The sequence below is a fragment of the Lactuca saligna genome, chromosome 7, assembly GCF_052625555.1.
Source record: "Lactuca saligna cultivar CGN05327 chromosome 7, ASM5262555v1, whole genome shotgun sequence".
NCBI classification, from domain to species: domain Eukaryota; kingdom Viridiplantae; phylum Streptophyta; class Magnoliopsida; order Asterales; family Asteraceae; genus Lactuca; species Lactuca saligna.
Window position 1 is genome coordinate 136,744,707 of NC_136423.1, and position 23,341 is coordinate 136,768,047.

Sequence of the window (23,341 nt, forward strand, 5' to 3'; positions counted from 1 at the left end):
AGTCCTTAAACCATGCTATAGTGTGTTTTTAGCCTATATCTCCTTGGTCTCACATAAAGTTTGCAAGTTTATTTAAGGATTGGGTTGTAGAATAGTTGATTTATGCTTTGGAGCCCCTGCATGGCTCGAAAAGCCTCTAAATGGATTGAGAACTGGAGGGACTCGGCGAGTCACATGGGTGTACTCGACGAGTTGTATGAACATAAGCATGGACTCGGTGAGTTGGAAGAATAACTCAACGACTATGTTGAAGATTGCCTTGGACTCGGCGAGTCTGGCAACAGAACCTCACCTGTTTTGGTTAAAGCCTTGGGTTAAGTGAGTCGGTTGGCGACTCAGTGAGTCGGACAGGATGGGACTCAGAGATCGTTGGACTCAACGAGTATTGGGGCGACTCGGCGAGTTTAGTTGTATAATGAGAGTTTTCTAGGGATGGGAACTCGACGAGTCGACAGAGTGACTCGGCGAGTAGAATCAACCAGGAAGGTTGACTTTGACTTTGACCAAGAGTTGACCAGTTTGACTCCCAAGGGTTTTGTGGTAATTATTGTATTTATGGAATTGGTTCTTTGGTAGTGTTCTGAGGTGAAGTTTGTGTTGGTGGCGGAGGAGCTTGGTCTTATCTCTTCAGTCAGAAATTGCATGTAAGTTATCTGCACTATATCGAAAGGGTCTACAGCACCAAGGCCGACCCTTTATCGGGTAGGAATCCGGGTATTGTTTGTTATGTTATTGCTTTGCTAGATCTGTATCCTAGTATTTAGGATGGTGTTATGTTAGTGACTTGGTTAAGGTTGGTACCCGGTATATAGGGTAATGTTATGATAGTGACCGGTTAGGTCGGAATCCTGGTTAGGGTGTTGATATGCTATGTGATCTGATAGACTGTTTTCTGGTTAAGGATTTGTTATGTGATTAATTGTTTTATGTGCACATGGTTGTTTGATAGGGGTTTGGGTTGAGGCGGGTCCTGCTTTGTGCTGTAGGCCAACATACCCAGGGCGGACTGGATATTCTGAAGGCCAACAAGCGGTCTAGATAGGCTGAAGGCCCCAAGAGGGCGTACCAGACATGCCGAGGCTCGAAGAGTGGACCAAGCCGACTTAAGGCCCTGTGCGGGAGGACCACTCATACTGTAGACTCTGAGTGTGGACCAGGTGGATTGAGGACCAATCACATTGTAGAATCGATATACATCGCTAGACTCAGAGGGTGGACCATGTGGACTGAAGGCTCGGTGTGGCGGACCAGTCCCACAGTAGACCCGATGTGCATGGCTGTTCTATTTGTGCTATGTTATGAGTATGTTTATGTGTGGTTGGTATTTTGGGGGTAACTCACTAAGCTTTCAGGCTTACAGGTCAGTGTTTTGTTTCAGGTACTTCAGGAGATCGTGGCAAGGTGAAGGCGTGATCGTACCGCTCCTCATGTTTTATGATTTTTGTGATATGGTTATGGGGGATACTCTGATGTTTAAACTATTTTGAAAACGAATGTATGAACTTAATGGTTTTTTAATTGAATTAAAATCTTTAATTTGGCTCGAATTTTATGGTTGTTACAGGTTGGTAGACATGTTGTAACTGGTGGAAAGATTTCAAATATCAATGAAATGAGCTTTTCTGGTTATTTTGTTTGTTCACTACTTTATAGCATAAAAGGTTATCACACACTAATGTTAAAAACATTGAAAATAAAATTCAAACCAAAGGAATGTTCAAATATGACATATAAGATTTTTAAAAATGTGAAACTTGTGTGAAATCAAAGTTTATAAAGAAACCATTTACATTAGTTATAAGAAATACATCATTGTTTGAGTTGATTCATTCTAACATATGTGAAGTAAATGGAAGGGGGAAAAAGGTATTTCATTACATTTTGTAATGTCTCTAGCGATGGCTTTTGACCACCAAAAACGATCTTAAATTTATAAAAACAATTTTAGTGGCAAATGGAAGACTTTAATAATAACTAGTTTATTTTTAGAAAATTTTAACAAAACCAATAAGAGAATGCAAACACATGAACAAAAAAGATAATAAAAACCATAAATGTTTAAGAGGGAACATTTGAAGTCTTTGATCCTACTTGGAATTGGGAGTTTATGAAGATAGCAAAAATTCAAGAATAGAATTTCTCTACAATGTGTCCACTATCTAAAGTAGGGCACTTGGAATACTAGTTCTCATATTGTATAAAGTACTACTTAATACTTAAGTATTTAGCACAATTAAGCACTAAAAGAGAAGTACTTTACACCACCAATACTTTTAATTCGTCTTCAAAAGAGAACCCATGTAGAGAGGTGAAGAGATATGGTTTTAGAGAGATAAAACCAAGACACAAAACTTCTCTTTTGCAAGAACCACTTCTCTTTATATATTCCCATGCAATTCAAAAGCTACACAATATAAAAATATAAATTAATAACCAGACTTTAGAAACATGGGGAACAAAAGATGGAAGGGATGTTGACAAGTAACCTCTCATGTTGCTAAACAACTTCTATCCATTAGATAAAGGAAAAAAAAGACAAAATTATTATCTACTTATTCTAACTAAATAAATGTAACTTACTTGCAAGTCTAAACTTAACCAAAATGTCCAAAACTTTATACATGACTTATTAAATCATATTATATGATATAATAACAATTTTTACTCTCTCTAATTATTGTTTTCACAAACCAATATTTATTCCTTATTTAAATACAAGAGTTGGTTATTTATTACTAATCTATTAATAATAAATACTTAAAATTTCCCAACTTGATAAAGGTGTGATCCTATAGGATCATATGTTATTAGCAATATCATTTAATAATGATTCTTGAGCATATAGATGTAAGAATCTACCACTTGCTCAAAATTCATTATAGATGGATATGTTGGATTATCTGTCTAAGCCCATAATTATAATTGGTATGTACTTGACCCAAGAGTAGCATGGTCCATTTCGGGTTGCATATCACCAGGGCAATTTGATAGGATTGACTTTTGAGAAGAGGTTAGTTATGATTTATTAATATATTATAAGTTCTAATATATTAATACGAAAGCATATGATTTAATTAGTATTGATCAAGAATTAATTTGGAATTAATTTAGTGATTAAAAGAGACTAGTTAATTTAATGGGGACTAATTGTGTAAATTAGTTATATATATATATATATATATATATATATATATATATATATATATATATATATCACTGTTGTAAAAATCCCGACTAGGTTCCGATTAATCTCCGAGTAATCCCTAGGCGCTACTCGACCGATTAGAGGGCGCCTAGCAATTAATCATTGCATACATAATGAGTGAAACATTATAAAACGATGAAATTTTAACATTTTGAAGAAATTTTATCTCAATGGAAACTATTTGAGGCATGATTAGTGTTGTATTAATCATATTAACCTATTTTGTTATCAAATTAATCGTATTTACAAACTTTGATATGATATTAGTCATATTCTTTTTTCTAAAATTCAACAAATTAGCAATTAATGGTACCCGATTAATCTCCGCCTAGCCGATTAATTCTTTGACCCCAGTCCACCGACTAGTTAACGTCGAGCGATTTTTGCAACCTTGATATATATATATATATATATATATATATATATATATATATATATATATATATATATATATATATATATATATATATATATATATGGTTTGGGCTTATCATACATGATGTACTAATTTTATGGATGAATCCATAAAGAGTTATCCCACTTGAATCATGGATCATGGATAATAAGCCTAATGGTATGGATTAGGGTTTAACCATGACTCTTAGACTACATATAGAATACCCCATAGCTAAAATTGGTGAACATAGTGTTCGTGGAGTTTTATAACCGATTTTAAGTGCATAGAACCTCTCTCTCAAGTGGTCCTTTGTCCAAGGTGTGTTGTGAACCATATGAGACATCACACTTGGAGTGCTAAGTTCTTAAAGGCCAAATAAGACAAGTTCTACAAGCTACATAAAGAGGTAAAGTCCTAACAAGTATTTTATGTTGTTTATGTCAATTGTATGCTAGTTGTAGGCTTAATGCTTTAGAAACAATATTACATGAATAAGTAGAGAAAACATAGATCCAAAGCATTTAGGGTTGTATGTGTACCATAGGATGTTGTAGTATACTAAAACCCAACAGTGGTATCAGAGACATGGGTTGTTTTCTGTTATATTGATGCAAATGTTTGATTTCCAAAGTTGAAAAAAAAAACATGAAGTTTGTCAAATTTTAAGATAACTACTTGATTTTATGAAAAATTAATTATTTGTAAAACTTGAGTCACTTTACTACAAGAGTTGAATTAGGTCAATTTATTAAAAGATAGAATGATATGATTATTTTATTTGTTTTAAAAGTTTGATCTAAATGTTTTTAAGGAGTTACAAATTTTGTTATAAAATTTTGGAACTTAAAAGTCTGTTTTAAAAGTTATGATCTTAATAATTTTGAAACTTCCATAAGTTATGGATGTGAAAAGGCTCATTCATTAATTCTTTTAAGTTATGAATTCCAAGAGTCTTCAAAGGTTACAAAATTTGTTATAAATGGCTTTGAAGAGTTTCATAACTTGCCCTCAAGTTATGGAACTTGGAAAGTCTCTTTTATGGAATTCTAAAAGTTTTCAAGAGTTACAAAACTTGCCCTCAAGTTTTGGAATTTGAAAAGTTTTTTTTTATGAGACATTGAATTCTAAAACTAAAGTTATTTGAAAAGTTCTCAAAAATGTAACTCATGGGTTCATAACTTAATAATAAATTAAATAGTTTTAATTTTGTTTTAAAATCTTGATGTTTTGAATAATTCATATTACATCTTTATGGACTTTATTAATAGTTAACTGAAGTGTTTAATCAAAAGATAATTCATAATTCCATAATGACATGGTTTAAGTTTAATTAAATTAAGAGTGTAGGTTAATTAATAGATTAAACCACTTAGTATTTTAAAAGTTTAAAACACACACTTATACTATTATAATATTAAAAGTTTAATAAGTAAAAAGTCGGTCTTACCGTTAGTAGGCATCATTCACGAAGCCGATCTATAAGGGAAGGGGGGGGGGGGGGGGTATAAGGTTAATGCCTCTAAAATGGTGGTTTAATGGGTGTCCACTCTCACTCAGCGCTTCCTTGACTAGTGAAGTGTCGTTAACCGAACGGGTAGGATAGGACATTAATTCTCATTAAAAGTATAATGAGAATACCAAGTAACTAAACACTTATAAATTCCCAATCTTAGTTACGAAAAATGTGAATTTGGTGCTAACCCATGAAATTTCACTTTGCATCTTGTTAAGTCGTTAGTGGAGCGTGTGTGGTTAACCAATACACTAATCTGGGACTGAAAATGTGTGGAAAAGGGTAACTTGATGTTAATCATGGATCAATGGAGCGTGTGTGATAAACCAGCACATTGATCGGACGAACTATAACATTAAGTGTACCAAGCTAATTTGCATGGTTATTCACACCTTGTTTGTGATCCTTGTCATCCCAGTCACAAACTTGAAGGGTATAATCAAGATTTAAAATGCCATTGAAAAGTTTAATGAATCTCAAATAATCTAGGAGTTTCAATCCATTTAAAACCTAATGTTCATTTTCGTTTTTCATGGTGGAAATTGGTAAATCTTCATTTACCAACCTTCAAGTATTTTACAATAGGATTACAGCATCCCTCTTCGGAATTGTAAAGTATTGTGTTGGGTCCTAGCCTTCACATATTCATTTTGGGAGTTATATTAAGGACTTAAATAACTAAACTTGAATTTCTCCCTTTAGATGTCTAGTTTTGACAAATATGGTCTTCCCGAATCTTTTAGAAAAAGCTTTCCTCGTGAAGATGATGTTCCCCGAAATCATACTTCATTTCCTCCACCTCCTCCGCTAATTCTCCCAGACCCACATGTCCAAAGGCTTGAAATGTTCAAGGTCAGTCAAGCCCTATTGGGAAGCAAACATGAAGATGGAAAGTTTATATGTGCTCACATCTTGGACATGAAGTTGCATATTGAGAGACTGGTAATGTTGGATGTCTTGTTCCCAAGGAAGTTGGCTATTGACTTGGTTCTTCATTCACTTCTCAGGTCATATAGTGAGTTTGTTAAAGACTACTATGTAACAGATCACGACATGACCCTTATCGATCCTGCCTATTTGCTAATTGTTGAAGAATCATAAATGATTTGGGTCACTGGTAAAGCAAATTTGACTGGAAGATCTACTCTCCAAACATTTATGGACATTGACAATGGAAACATTGGAAGGCCAGAGAAGATTTCTCTTCCCAATGGAAAGGGATCGGCCATGGTCAAGTTATTTGACCAAATGATAAAAAGAAAGGCTAAGTCTGAGATAATCCCGTTTACCATTCCTAAAGAGTCAATATATTTCTATTGCCAAGAGAAGGGGCATTGGTTGCGAAGCTTCCATATTTACCTGAAAGATCATAAGGATAGTAAAGTCCAAAAGTTTGACTCTACTTCAGGTAAAGTCCACTTCCTAACTCTATTTAGTTCTTATTTGGAGATTCTTAATACATGATGTAATGTAATTACATTTTGATGTTTCGTAGAATCTAAGAAAAGAAAGGGAAATTAAAGGAAGAGTAAGTTGATTCTGATCACGAAGAGATGGATTTCGATTGCATGGCTCAATGATCAAAATTTTGAGATGTTGCTTAAGAGTTATGATAAATTGCTTAGTAATATATAATAACATAGTTTTAATTTACATTTGCATTGTAAGGACAGTTTTTCCACACTTTTGAAAATAAAGAAAATTTTTTAATTTTATTTTATTTTAAGTTTCCTTACAATGGAATTTGTAAAAATTGTTGCTTATATGTTTCCATTGATAGCAATATTGGAAAATGGATTTGATTCTTTCATTTGTGGTAGTGTCAAAGTTTACCAAATAAGGAAAGATTCTCATCACCTAAGTTTCAGTTGGATAGAAACTTGGAATCATAAAACTTGTATTGTGTGATGAATGAGAACCTTTGTTTTTGGGAAATTAAGACAAATTCCTTGTTCGCATGAATATGTGAGTCAAGTGAAGAACTAGGAGATTAAGTACAATTGGTTGTGCGTTAGTCAGGTCCACCACAAAGATCGATAAGACTATTCATCATGATTTACTAAAAGTTAGTAGATATGGTTATGCTTACAAGTTTAAGTATAATTGTGAAACATTGGAAAAGTTTCAATGTATGGCAGAATGAATGAGAATAATCAAATTAGGCAGAAAGATAAAATTTTCTCCAATCTAAAAAGATGGGAGAGTACTTTAGTATCGTATTTTATAATTATCTCAATTGATCCTCTAAGGATATCTTAGTGCATTTGTATGGCTAAGAAGAGGAATCATGAATTGTTGGAATGGTTAAATCAAAAAGGTGAATCATATTTCATTCCAAAACATGTCTTAGAGTCATACTCTAAGATTGTGCCTTGAGTGACATAATCTTAATAAGATTTAAAACACTCATCGAATGTTGAGTAAAACTCTTGTACATTTGAAATTGGTAAGTTATTATGTTTTGGATAAAACAAAGACCAACTAAGACCAATTATGTGAAGTGTTTGTCTTTATAAGACACCACCCTAACTCTTGAATATTTCTTTGTCAAGTAATGTCTCTTGACTAAGAGAAACTTATATGTCAAGAGGTTAGTGGGAGTCTTAAAGATCCTGAAAAGGTTTAAGAACTATTCAAGAGAAAAACTATTGTTAATCAGTAGCTCACGACTTGAGGTTTGTAACCTATCGTGTTGACATATTCTTTTTTCTGTGCCTATTCTAGTTAAAGTTGACTATGCATGTGAGTTCTATGAGTTATCAATTGTTTGCATAGGGCAAAGCACCTTGATCAATGAAATTTCATTGATCAGTAAGGATGAGCTGCTTAACAACTTGGAAGCAATGGCAGGTCCTCGTGCTGCCGGGTGGTAAGAAATTAAGATTGAACAAGTTCAGTCCATATGAGTTTGGATTTGTCACTAATCTTGTCTAATGATAATGGTTATGAAAAATTCACATGGATAGGAGCATATATGTATTGTATGTAGTATTTTGGGGAACTCCTTAAGCTTCATGCTTACGGTTTTCAGTTTATGTTTCAAGTACTTATGGATCGAAGGGGAAGAGCTCGGCATGATCGCATCGCACACACCATATATTTTTGCATTTTATTTAACTTTGATGTGCTATGCTTTCATGATAACATTTTCCATAATGGTTTTAATAATATAAAAATATAAAAATTTTAGTTTGAAATTTTAGAACGTTATAAAATGTAATGATGCGTATAATACATTCTGGTATGAAATATACCCATCGGGATAGAGTGTCGAAGTTTTATTAGTGTATGGCTAATACAATGAATCATTAACCTCTTTAATAGAAGAATTGTTAGGAAAGAATGGGTAGATGCATTCAATACATCATGGATAATGATATACCCATTGGCAAAGATTTTTCGAATTCTCATCAACATCTAACTTCAAATGTTGAATCATAAATATATAAAGAAGAATACATGTTGAGAAAGGATTGGTTCATGTGATAAATTGTGGTGTTTAGCTTAACCATCGTCATATATTTTTCAAGCTCTCATCAGCGTATGTTACATTACGCCAAATAATAAAGCTTTATAGAAGAATTTAAGGGCAAGAAGGTGTTGTTGCGTGTGATAGTCTATGGTACATACACTAACCATCGGCACTACGTTTCAAACTTTTATCAATGTGTGGTATAACTGTTGGGTTATGAGCATTCTAACACTCCTAAGTGTACATGCAACCCTAAATACCTTGGATCTATGTTTTCTCTATTATACATGCAAATATGAACATCCAAGGTATTATCCTAATCTAGCATACAAAACTATCAATATAACAAGATAAAATACATACCTCTTTGATGTAGAATGTCTTCATGAAGCTTGAGTGCCTAGTGCCCCAAGTGTGACACCTCAAATGGTTCAAACAACACCAAATACACTTGGAATAACTTGAGAGAATTCTACACTTCATGAAATCGGCTAGCCCTCTCTTACTATCTCTAGTGGCCGATTTTGTCAAGAATAATATCTTTATATAGTGTGACAATTAGGGCAAACCATAATTGTCATGACTTTCCATTTCCTTGGATCCATGGGTTCAAATACACCATGGAGCATCCATGGACCATCCTATGGGTTTTAGCCCAACTTGATTATCCATGGAGCATTAGCCCACTATACAAGTATGGATGATTTACACAATCAACCCATATATTTAATTAGTCTTCTTTTGATCACTTAATTAATCCTAGATTAATTCTTGATCAATACTAATTAAATAATCTTATTATTCTTATTATTAATATACTAGAACTTATAATATATTAATAGCCATAAGTGTCTTATTTCTCTCATTATAGTCTATCCAAGGGCATGATGCCATGCAACCCAAATGGACCATGCCGGGTCGGGTCAAGTCTTACCAATTATAGTTATGGACTTAGACATTAATCCAACAGTCTCCTACTTGGATAAGTCTAAAACTATTATTGCGTATGACTTCAGGTACCAACTGTCAATCGTAGCTCTCAAAAGCTTCTGTCGAACTTTGACCTTGTAGATGAACTCTGAACTTTGTCAATGACTTGTCCATTAGATAAGGGATCATATATTCCTCCATTCTAGATATCATATGGACTGAGACATGGATTATAATCATTCTCTCTGTCCATTTGTTGTTTCCTGATTTCCGATTTATGACGACTGACTAATTGAACAAATCAAATAAGTCCTGGCCTAGCCGAGCACTTCCATTTGTCATCATCAAATCATCGAGGGGCCCACAGATATCGCTTTTATCCCGAAGGTAAAAGTAATGGATAAACTTCGACTCATATGGCTTGTTCTACTACTTGTTGAATCATACACAAAGACACGTTTTATAACACCGAGTTACCAAATGCGGTTTCGTGTAATCAATGTACTATCAACTCATAGTAACAACTCATATCTCTAGGTTTGAAGAATATAAGATATTATCGTCTCATGATCACTCGTGATAAAATCCATGAAGTGATTCCAATGAGCACGGGTTGAATCCAATACTCAGAACTTATGAGCACTCATGAGTGTTGTAGTCCTTTGTCCAACACCTTAGACCTCTACAAGCCAACCCATGACAGTCTTAATTCATATCTGCTTCCAACATTTTACCGACTGTGGATGGTTAGAATAACTTAGTCATTCCGGAAGAATAACCTAGTTTATTCGGGAAGTCAAAACATGCAAAGTGAAACACAATAATAATTGAATCCAATATGGTATCAAAACCTATGAACATAAATAAAACACATTTTATTTATCACCATATGATTACACATTATTCATTGTATACTGTTTCAGCTATCAACTTTATTCTTGAATTTAAAACAATAGTTGTCCCATGCTCCAAGCATGTACACTATGTTTTTCTAAACACTAGTCATGCCACAACCCAAGTATGCATACTATGTTTGTCTATGATCTTTTTCTTTGTAAACTAGATCCATTGAACACAACTTCAATGATTCTCTTTTCACACTCCCAAATCCTTACTGCAAATGCAAGAATTCCAAATTCATTTCATTTACTGAAATATGTTATATTCTAAACTTATATGCATTGATCCTCTCGTAATGATTATGCACAAAGTCAGAAAGACTTGACAACAATCATTACAGAGCATTCCAAAGGAGATGAACTCCTTGGAAACATCCTTCTTGCATTAAGTTTCCTTAATCTTACACAGATTGAAAAATTTCTAACTTTGAAACATTTCCAGATTCCATTTTGACTATCACTTCTGAACAAGAGTTGCGTCCTTACAGATTATGTCAATATGGTCCTTCCAGAATTATCACTATACTTCCAACTGTCCTTGAGCAACCAATCTTTGGTAAGCCTTAGATTGTCCTCGACAATTGTTTAATCCTTTTAGTTATATCCAGTTCTAAACCTTTTCCCTTCTTATTGCCCCATGCATTTGGAAAATTTTAGAAAGGATGAATATAGCACATGTAATCGATCCTATATCCGAAGCATATGGGACACGATTCATGATGTCTCACATAAAGACTAAACCAGTCTTTTGCTATAACATTTCCATTTCTATTTGCCAAGTTCTCATAATTAGATTATGAAAAGGGATGCCGTAATCATAATCGAATTGAAGAACGCAAATAATGGACCAGTATACAGAATTTCCTTATGTTGAGCCATTCCAACATGAAATTCATATATATTTCCTTGACTAAATGATTAAAACCTCACGATCTAAGCTTATAGATTTGAGATGAAGTATAATTTCCTCTCCCTTAATTATAGCAAAACAACTTTTTCCCAATTGAAACCTTTTGTTTTCTATAATTAACATTGCTAACTTGCAATCTTTATCATAATTATCATGCTCCCACTAACATGATGATCATTAGCATAACACTTATGCTCCCACTAGCTTTGACATGTACTCAGAAATCAGTTGGACTTCTAGAAATCAATACTTTATTGACTTTCTTACCAAAGTTCAGATTTCTGATACTGGATTGTTTTGATAGAACTTTATCAAAAACATACACCTTCCCTTAGATAGCACACTTGTGTGTCTAAACAATCATGAAGAGGTATGCCGTAATCATATTGGTTAGACTTTTTTGCCACTTCTCATAAGTCCAGGTTAGTGTGCCGGTAAACCACACACGCTCCACTAACGACTTTGAGAATGCAAATATCACAATTGCTATCTAGCTAAAATCTACTTAGTGAAAGTGTTTCCTCACCATCATTTTCATGAATCGGAGAGAAACCTTATGACACTTAGATTTAATAGTGTATGTGTTCTTGTCCATGTGAATTGTCAAAACCATAGTCATAAGACAAGGATAATGACAAATCCAAACTCATATGGACTGAACTCAATCTTCATTTCTTGCCACCTGGCAGCTCAAGGGCCTACCATTGCTTCCAAGTTGTTGTGCAACCACTTGAGAACTCTAAGAACTCATGTGCAAAGCCACCTTAACTGGAATGGGCTCAGAATATGTCAACACGATAGGTTATAAACCTCAAGCCGTGTGTTAGTGAAGAACTTTAGGTTTTATTCTTAATTAGTTCTCGAGACTTTCAAGACCTTTAAAACTCCCACTGTCCTCTTGACCTATAAGACTCCCTTGTAAAACATCTAAGAGATAGTGTGGATTCTAACCAAGAAAAACACTTCACATAGTTGGCCTAAGTTGGTCTTTGTTTTATCCAAAACATCACAACTTACCAACTTCAAATGAACAAGAGTAGGACACTTTTACTCTTACATTTGACACATGTTTTAAACCTTCTTAAAGACATGTCACTCAAATTACAATCTTGGAGTATAACTCTAAAAATTGTTTTGGAACGAAGTATGACTCATCTTCTTGATTTAACCATTTCAACAATTCAAGTTCCTCTTCTTAGTCATAAGAAGGCACTAAGATTTCCTTAGAGAACTAATTGTGCTATTGTTTCTAAATCATTAAGATGATCACAAAAAACCAATACTACAGTACTGTCCCATCTTTTCAGATTTGAGGAACTTTTATCCTTCTGCCTAATTTGATTCTTCTTATTTGCTCTGCCATACATTGGAACCTTTTCCAATGTCTCAGAGTTACACTTAAGCTTGTAAGTATAATCATATTTACTAAGCTTTAGTAAACTATGACGAATAGCCTTATATCTTTTGTGGTGGACTTAATCAGTGCACATGACTATGTACTCGATCCCTTAGTCCATTACTTGACTCACACATCCATGTGAACAAGTAATTAGTCTTATTTTTTCCAATACTTGAAAGTTCTCATTCATCATGCTATACAACTTGCATGATTCCAAGTTCCGGTCCAATTGAAACTTGGGTGATGAGAATCTTTCCTTATTTGGTAATCTAGACATTACCACAAATGAAAGAATCAATTTCATATTTCCACTCTTGCTCTTAATGGAATCATATAAGCAACAATCCTTCCTCAAATGCCATTGTAAGGATATTTTAAAATAAATAAAATCAAAATTTTTCTTTTATTTTAAAACTATGCGGAAAAACTTATCCTTACAATCCATTGAAAACTTGTTGTTATCTATTCCTAAGCAATATCTCATAACTCCTAAGAAGTAGCTCAAGAATCCGATCTTCAAACTACACGATAGAAATCCATATACGCGATCTGATTCAGCATATTCTTTCTTTAAGTTTCTTCACTTTTCTTTGATTCTTAAAACATCACTATGTGACCCAGTCACATCATGTATCAAGAATCTCAGAATAGAAACTTAACAGAGTTAGATAGTGGACTTTACCGGAAGGAGAGTCAAACTTATTGACTTTAACATCCTTAGGTAAGTTTGGCAGCTTCGCAACTAATGACCCTTTCTTTGGCAATATAAACATATGGACCCCTTGATAATGGTACACGACACTATTACAGACTTAGCCTTTTCTCTTTACCATTTGGTCAACCTAGTTGACTATGGTCAATCCCTTTCCTTGGGAAGAGAATGTTTTTTCTGTATTTCCAGTGTCACCATTGTCAATGTCCATAAAGTTTCAGGAAGTTGATCTTAGCAAATAGATAAGATCATTAAGGGTCTTGTCATAGTCTGTTTCATAGGTGTTCCAAAAGAACTCACTATGTGACTTAGAAAGTGATTGAACCACCAACTTTCTCAAGACTTTGACACCCAAATCTCCCGGCTTGTCAATATGTGACTACCTCTCCAAGATGTGATCACACCTAGACCTTGCCTTGCTAATAGGGCTTGAGTGACCTTAAACTTTTCAAGAACTTGTGGGGTAGGGAGAATAATTGGAGGAGGTGAAAGAAGTATGATTTCCATTGGAACATCATCTTCATTTGTTTCAAGAGATTTGGGAAGATCATAAATGTCTAAACCAGACATGTTTTGGGAGATATTCAAAATAGTTGATCTTAAAGTCCTTAATATAACACCCAATATGAAATATTAAGGCTAGGACCCATCAAACTATTTTATAACTTAGAAGAGGTATGCCATAATCCAAGCTATAAAACAATTTGAAGGTAGGTGAATGACGATTCACCAATTTCCACCAAGATAAACGAAATGTATTATTAGGTTTTAATTGGTTTTGAAACTCCTAGATCTTTTGTGATCCATTGAACTGTTCAATGGCATGTTTCAATCTCGAGTGTGCCCTTCAGGTTTTGTGACTGGGATGCCGAGGATCACAAAACATGGTGTGAAGTAACCATGCAAATTACTTGGTACCCTTAAGTGTTTACCCCTTAATCGATGTGCCGGTTAACCACACACGCTCCATCAATACTATGATAAATATTAAGTCACCCTTTACCTACCTTGTTAAGTCCAAGTTAGTGTGCCGGTTAACCACACACGCTCCACTAACGACTTAGACAAAGTGTAAAGTTACTTAGTATTTATCATTAATACTTTTAATGAAGGGAGAATTATAGTCCTGTCAAACCCGTTCGGCTAACGACCCTCCACCAGTCAAGGAAGCGGTGGGTGAGAGTGGACACCCATTATGTTGCCATTTTATAGGCAACAACCTTATACCCACCTTATAGACCGACTTTGTGAATGAGGCGTACTAGCGGTAAGACCGACTTTACTCTTATACATGTATATATTATTAACTTATAATATTATAAAGTATAAGGGTTGAATTTTAACTTTTAAAATTCTAAGGGCTAACTTGGAATTAAAGTATTCATAAGAGAAAACTTTACAAATTCCAAAACTTGAGGGCAAGTTTTGAAACTATTCAAAACTAATTAATTCCATAACTTATGTGTTTAAAGTAGTTTTAATCCAAAAACTCTTCAAGTTCCATAACTTGTGGACAAGTTATGGAAGACTTTAAACTAATAAAAGAATTAACTTTTCTTTATTTTATAACTTATGGAATTAATTAAGGTTACATTATTTTTTATTTATTTAATGAAGAGACTCTTGGTCCTCCATAACTTGAGGACAAATTATGGAGTCATAACTCCAATTAATTAGAACTAGACTCTTCATTTTTGTAACCTTTGCCAACTTTTATGAGTTTTATGAAACATAAATGTGACTTTTTCATATAACTTGAGGACAAGTTACAAAACCACATTTTAGAATCAACTCTTAGATTAATCTGGATTGAAAACAACTATTTCATTCAACTTTTCTATTAATCTAAGCAACTTATAAGAACAAGATAATTCAAATCAAACTTTTTCATGTAATTAGCCTAAACCTTAAACTAATACAAAACATGAATCTATTGACAATTATCTTTGAAATTGGATTAGCATGAACATTACCACATCAAAAACAAGTTTATAATTTCAAAAACCTCTTAGGGTAATGTTCCTAGTCCAATTCCAGCCAAAAGGATCGAATTTATGCTGTCTGGGGGTCCAAATCGTCGAGTGCACTAACCAACTCGGCGAGTTGGATGCTTTTTGCCTTGGACTCATCGAGTCCCTTCATGGACTCGGCGAGTCTGCTGGGTAGACAGCAACAAATCTCGATTTTTTTAAGCAGTTTTGCAAGTATAACAAGAAAACAAGCCTAGGCTCTGATACCACTGTTGGGTTATGAGCATTCTAACACTCCTAAGTGTACATGCAACCCTAAATACCTTGGATCTATGTTTTCTCCATTATACATGCAAATATGAACATCCAAGGTATTATCCTAATCTAGCATACAAAACTATCAATATAACAAGATAGAATACATACCTCTTTGATGTAGAATGTCTTCATGAAGCTTGAGTGCCTAGTGCCCCAAGTGTGACACCTTAAATGGTTCACACAACACCAAATACACTTGGAATAACTTGAGTGAATTCTACATTTCATGAAATCGGCTAGCTCTCTCTTACTATCTCTAGTGGCCGATTTTGTCAAGAATAATATCTTTATATAGTGTTACAATTAGGGCAAACCCTAATTGTCATGACTTTCCATTTCCTTGGATCCATGGGTTCAAATACACCATGGAGCATCCATGGACCATCCTATGGGTTTTAGCCCAACTTGATTATCCATGGAGCATTAGCCCACTATACAAGTATGGATGATTTACACAATCAACCCATATATTTAATTAGTCTTCTTTTGATCACTTAATTAATCCTAGATTAATTCTTGATCAATACTAATTAAATAATCTTATTATTCTTATTATTAATATACTAGAACTTATAATATATTAATAACCATAAGTGTCTTATTTCTCTCATTATAGTCTATCCAAGTGCATGATGCCATGCAACCCAAATGGACCATGCCGGGTCGGGTCAAGTCTTACCAATTATAGTTATGGACTTAGACATTAATCCAACAATAACAAAATGAATCGTAAAGTTTTATTAAGAAGAATTTGAGGAGAAAATTTAATTTTTCAATCTTACTGAGGTGGAATCAACTTGAATCATAAACAATGTTATCTCATCAACAAGAAGTGGTTTATCTTCTGTATCATAGAGTTGAGTTATAGTCTAGAATATAAAATTCAACATTAATTCATTTAATTTTATACAACAAAAAATAGGTACGGCGATAAATTCATAAGAGATAGTCAACTAAAGATTAGTTAAAAAGAAATATATAACTTTTTTAGAGGCACTTTACGTATCCTTTTTCAGAAGAATCAAAATACTAATGCTAGAAAATATATTTATATAAGAGCTCATAAATGAGTTTCCTTTCTTCCAGATACCCCCTCCTCTATAAATGAATACACAAATAAGAACAAACACATTAATATAAAATAAAACTCACAACAAACCAATAATGACGAAGCCTTCAATCGTTGAGATGTTGCAGATAGATTCCAAGCTTCATGCTCACCAGAGTAAAGAGAGGAACAAGAACCAATCTTTATAACCTACGAGTTAAACTGGCTCAAATATGTGAAACTATTGATTTGACAAAATCAACACTAGGGAACTTAAGATTGTATCAAGTTATGAGTCAATAGATAAAAGTAAGACTCATTATATTGATGATTGCTTCTTGCATCCATAACAATTAGTAGAAAAGAGAAAATGTATTGTCAAAAAGAAGAAGACTTAATGCCGATATTCTTCTCAACAACTAGAGCATTCAGAATATTTTCAATGGCTCTAACTCTTTCTAACTCTAGAAAGAAGAGTTGTCAATAATTCAAAGACAGGCTTGAAAATAAAGAACAAAGTGAAAAGAGAGTACTTGAAAATATTAGATGCAAAACTTAAACACACTATGTAAAGTTATAAGAAAAACATAATGAAAGGAGCACTTGTTTTTTGTGTTTTTTAAGAAAGCAAGTAGAAGAAAAGTTGTTTTAAACGAGTAAGAAAAAAATTATGTCATTGAAAATATGCCAAGATCGGCAATCAATATGTTTAGGGTATTCTCATCCAATGCCTTAGTGAAAATGTCATCCAGTTGATTAGTGGATGGGATGTAGAATAGCTCCACTTTTCCATTTTGAATAATGCCCCTGATGAGGTGATGATGAATGTCGATGTTCTTGGTTTTGGAATGTTCCACTGGTTTTTGTATCATCTGAATGGCGTTGGTGTTGTCACAAAAAATATGAGTCTTTGAGAAATTTAATCTGTAATCTAAGAGCTGATTCTAAATCCATAGAATCTGAGCACAACACCTTCCAGTCGCTAGATATTCAGCTTTTGTGGTAGAGCAAGCCACTGAAGTTTTCTTCTTGTTCGACCAACTCACCAACCTATCTCCAAGCATTTGAGCCCCTCCTGAAGTACGTTTATGATCAATGCCACATCCACCATGATCCGAGACATTGTATCCTACCAACTTGAACTAAGAGTTGCGAGGATACCATAACCCAAGATTGGGTATATGCTTTAAGTAATGAAATATCCTTTTTAGATCAAGTAAATGAGATTCCTTAGGACTAGCTTGATAACGAGGACACGATATTGTAGAAAACATAATGTCAGGACAACTAGTTGTGAGATAGATCAGTGAACCTATCATTCATTGGTACATGGTTGCATTCACATCAGCGCCAATTGGTCATTATAACACATATGTATTATCTATTCCTAGAATATTAGGCATCATATCTCTTACGTATAATAACACAACTTATAACTAGGCATAGTATTTATAGCTACATTATCCTAAGGCTTTAAGTTTTATAAAATGATTTGAAATTTATATCGATAATTTTTTTTTTGATAAAACTACTTGATAAGCATGTATTCCCCCCATAAAACATTTAAAATAGTCAAAATAAGGGTCGTGTACTCACCCTCGTAGCTACTTTGAGACGTAAAGATAGATAGATAGATAGAGAGAGAGAGAGAGAGAGAGAGAACTGAGGGTGTGAGGACTAAAATGGCACAACCCTCTATTTATATTCAAGTTTTGGAGGTGCATGTCGGGATAATATATGTATGTTTTGCGCTCCATCCGGAAGCTCCCACATGTCACTCCCTCACTCGGCCACATCTCTTGCAATCTATTCGAATCTGATATCATGGGTGCAATATGTGGAGATGCGCACCTAGCATGCATGAAAGGATTTTATAATAATCATAACTTCTCTGTGCATGTTCTGATATACGACCTCTCTATATCTATGTGATGATCTCAATGGGTACTACCACTCTCGTATGCCTTTTTTGGTTAGTTTTGACTTTCATTTTTTGTGCGTAACAGGGTTTAAATATATGATTATTTTAAAATCATATCTCTCTCGTAGGGCTTCGTTTTCGGAAACTTTTTCCTAAAGTTTATATCTCAAGGAGTACTACGAAACTCCTTTTTGCACTTTTTGTCAAGACTAAACCAATCTGTAAGTATTGTTTTAACATAAGTAATTTTAATTATGTGGTTGATTTCTATTTTTATAAAATCCATAACTCTTTCCTTTGGAGTCGGATTTTTACGAATCTTATATCCTTGAGATCACTTTAACAACTACTATCCAATTACGTCAACCAACTTAGTAAACTCTACAACTTTTTGCGACACTAATCTTTTAGCCTAATGGACATTTTTAACGAATAATGTGATGGCACATTTCCCTATTATTATCTCAAATTCCAAATATTATAATACTAAGCTATTACATCTATTTTTCAACTATTTCCTAATGGTAATCAGTGATGGAAACCTCTCAGCTATCACAGTTTCCCTTGTTTAGGAAATTTCGTCCCGGAATCTTATCTTGTCGACGGGTTCCTTCGAAGAAGTGAGAGTACTTTTCCTTCATTTGGTCTTCTCATTCCTATGTGTACTCTTCTCCTCGCTTAGAATTCCATTGCACCTTAACAATAGGAATCCAAATTTTCTTTAGTCATTTGACCTCTCTGTCCATTATTTTGACTGGCTCTTCGATGAAGTTCAGTTCAGGGTTAATCTGAATTTCATCAAGTGGAATGACGAGCATGTAGTTGGAAATTCACTTCTTAATATTTGACACATAGAATACATCATGCATGTTATTAAGGTCTTGGGGTAACCGAACTCGATACGCAACTGAACATATCATGTCAAGGATTTCGAATGGTCCTATGTACCTTGGATTTAGTTTACCCCACTTTCCAAATCTTATAACTCCTTTACATGGAGATACTTTAAGTATCACCTTGTATCCAATTTGGAATTCCAAGGTTTTATGGCTCACGTCATTGTAGCTCTCTTCACTGTAATGTGTCGCCTTCATGCGTTCTCTTATCTACACTATCATTTCAGTCATCTCATGGATAATCTTAGGGCCTATTCATAGGGCATCAATTGTGAATTTCTTGGCCAGTTGGATATCACCAACTTCTGTCAAACAAATGGGAGATTGTCATGTTCGACCGTATACTGATTCGAACGGTGCCGCTTTGATGCTCGTGTGATAGCTCACTACAAGAAAAATACCCTTTAATAACACACGTACAATGACACGTAGTGATTTACGATATGCATTTTTTGTGTGTCCTAAAAATAATGTCAACGTTCCAAATTTGAAGGATCGAGGACATGTATTTGTGCTTGCCCTAAAACACGGAGGGCGCTTATTTTAAATGTGCGTCCTCTGTGAATGTCGCTTTATTATTTTTACTCAAAATGCACGACCTAAACAGGGGGAAACGAAGTCATCTTAAAATTCTAAAATTTTTAAATACCCCGCTTCATTCTCTTATTCCCTTCTCTCTACAAACCCTAATCATGATACCTCGCCTCCCTTTTCCAGCAACATCAGGTCCGATGACCTTAGGCTTACTTCTTCTATTGCTCAAATTTACAAGCCATATGTCTTATTAAGGTGAATTTTAACCTTAATAATGGTAAATGTCCAAAGTGCCCACACCCAAGTCCCAAAGGAGAGGTTCTACTTCTATCAGCAACGGCGTCCTCTAACCCTCTCTTCTCCTCACCACTCCCTCTGTCCCCACTTAGATCCCACGTGTCATTGCTCCTAACCTTCTCCTGCACAATGAAAGCAACCCATAACGATTCTTCCTCTACCAATGGTCCCACCTCCGAATTGCTCGAGACTGAAAGTTTCGAGTACTGACTCCTGCAGGTACATCTACGTTACCGGAGTGGCACAGGGAAGAAAGTTGAAGCACAGAAGAACAAGAAGTCCAAGAAGAAATCCGGTTGGATTTTAGGATCTAGGGAAAATATATACCTCCCACCGGTGCCTTTGAAGGAGTCGATTTTAAGTTGAGTGAAAGTGGATTTCAGGTTCAGCCCGTATTTGGAGAGGATAAATCGGTGGGTGGCGGCCCTTGGGTTGGCAACGTTGGTGTTAGTGGAGTTGGTGATACAACAGAGTGTGATAAAATACCATATGTCATCGATCATTTTTATTCAATTTTATGAACTCACCATTTTAATATGAATTAATATGATTTTTTCTTATTTATTTCCACTACAGGTGCTCAAGAACTTTGACATTTGATCTCATGAAATTCCTGAAGTCATGAAGACTTGGAAGATAAGTTATTTTGGAACTTTTTTAAGTTGTATTCATGTGAAATAGAGATGTTGCAGCAATGCAGTCATCCTAATGTTGTTCGTTATTTAGGAAGCTATCAGGGTGAGGAGTACCTTTTCGTATGAACACTCTTCTATCATTCACTTTTGTTCTTCCCACAACAAGTTGTATATTTTCCATCAATCGTGTTCATATCTCTATTTATTTTTTATTAGGATTCCATGTGTTCATATAATGTAATAGAGTATTGTGGTGGAGGAAGTGTTGTTGATTTGATGAATGTTATTGATGAGGCTTTAGAGGAGTACCAAATAGCATATATATGTACTGAAGCATTGAAGGGTTTATCCTATTTGCACTCGATTTTCAAGGTGCATCGAGATATTAAGGGTGGTAATCTTTTATTAACTGAACAAGGAGAGGTGAATTTAGGTAAGCTCGGATAAAAATATGTTCTTTATATTACTCTAGATTTACTTTCTCATGTTTTCTTTAACTGAACAAGGAGACGTGAAGTTGGGTAAGTTCTTATATTTAGTAAATTGTTTTCACTTTTCACATCATCAACAGGTGATTTTAGTGTTGCTGCACAACCAACAAGAACAATGTCCAAACGTAATATGGTAATAATTGCTTTAAATTATTCTTAGATTGCTATGTTTTGGTTAATGTTTCTGTTTTCATCTTTCCACAAGCTCATCCTTGTTAGTTAAAAGTTAGTCCCATGTATTCTTCATCTATTGATGATGATTAGGTGAATTGACTTCTCCAAAGTCCAAATAGCACTATTAAGATTCATATTTCAAGAGTAAATTAAGTTATTGCCATATTTTGTTTTTTCAGTTTATTAGTACTCCCCATAGGATGGCTCTAGAGGTTATTCATGAAAATAGATATGATGGAAAGGTAAATGTTTAATATTTTTTAATAAATAGCAATTTTTAATGTTAAAAGAAATCTTGTTGATTTATAATGTTATATTATTAGTTAATAAAAATATTTAATGTGAGCATATATGTTTCTATATCATATAGATTAAAATAAAAAAAATATAATATTCATGGCTGGTCCTGGAGAAGATTCAGTTAGTCCAAGGTATGTTTCTATATCATATAGATTAAAATAATATATATATATATATATATATAATAATAATAATAATAATAATAATAATAATAATAATAATAATAATAATAATAATAATCATGTATTAGTGTGAATTTGTAGTTTGAACATACATATACTCAGGTTGACCAAGAAAGTTGCGACAATTGAAACACTGAGTTCCGAACCTACATTACATGTTACAGAAACCAATGGTGGTGTCGTCACCGGGGCAACTAAGAATGGAGGTGTTAACCGCAAAGCACTAGACATGGTGGAGTGCTGATTGGAGGAATACAACTCAATATTACAAACATTCTGGTAAAAAGTTTGTAAGATTAATATTTTCTCTTTACAAATTCAAGCAACTTATGTTACTTATAAAATCAACCACAAATTTATAATATATATATATATATATATATATATATATATATATATATATATATATATACACACACACACTTTATTCCTTGAAGCTACTGTAGGTTTGCCAAAAAAACACGAGAAAGAAAAAGTAGCATTTGAGTAAGCTTCAAAAGGACAAGAAATGCTTGCTTCATATCCTCCAATACTTGATACTAATCTTTCATTTCTATTTAAATTTCATTTGTGTTTCATATGACAATTATTTATACTTAACAAAAGGTTTGCACTTTAACGGCCCAATTTTCAATGGAATTTATTTTTCATTTTCGATTAACCAAGATATTATCCACATAATATGAAATCCCAAATACAATTGTATCCAAAATTCATATTAAGTACAATTTTATTTCAAATCATCAGAGTGTCCCATAAGAAAACGCTTTAGAGAGTGCAGAATGTAAGCTAATGCTTAGTGAGTTCCCCAGAGAATACCGCACATACAATCCACATAACACATATCATATTAGTCATAAAAGCTACACATATCACATTAGCTATGCATACAACATATAGGGGTGCCATGGGCTCATCCAGGATGCCATGGGCTCCCCACATGGTCTTACACCTAAATGCCATGGGCTCTCCCATGGTATTTAATAGGAAATCCATGGGCTCTCCACATGGTCTTACATCCAGTTGCCATGGGCTCTCCCATGGTCTTTAGTAGAAAATCCATGGGCTCTCCACATGGTCTTACATCCGGGTGCCATAGGTTCTCCCATGGTCTTACATACAAACATAAATGTATATA

At 34.1% G+C, this 23,341-nt stretch overlaps 1 protein-coding gene across 1 annotated transcript; it reads left to right on the forward strand.

Annotated features, from left to right (window-relative positions):
- Positions 1-21,104: 21,104 nt before the first annotated feature.
- LOC145007272 (serine/threonine-protein kinase 1-like) lies at positions 21,105-22,101 on the forward strand. Its single transcript, XM_078966241.1, has 5 exons — positions 21,105-21,176; positions 21,273-21,489; positions 21,628-21,680; positions 21,901-21,963; positions 22,045-22,101. Exons 1-5 carry the CDS (start codon positions 21,105-21,107, stop codon positions 22,099-22,101), a joined length of 462 nt encoding a protein of 153 aa, XP_078822367.1.
- The last annotated feature ends 1,240 nt before the right edge of the window (positions 22,102-23,341 follow it).

What these genes read in the sequence shown, in the direction of transcription:
- LOC145007272 (XM_078966241.1), top strand. Translation starts at nt 21,105, where the DNA reads ATGTTGCAGCAATGCAGTCATCCTAATGTTGTTCGTTATTTAGGAAGC. An exon ending in AGGGTGAGGAGTACCTTTTC is followed by an intron (nt 21,177 to 21,272) that starts GTATGAACACTC and finishes ATTTTTTATTAG; the next exon opens with GATTCCATGTGTTCATATAA. An exon ending in CAATGTCCAAACGTAATATG is followed by an intron (nt 21,681 to 21,900) that starts GTAATAATTGCT and finishes TTGTTTTTTCAG; the next exon opens with TTTATTAGTACTCCCCATAG.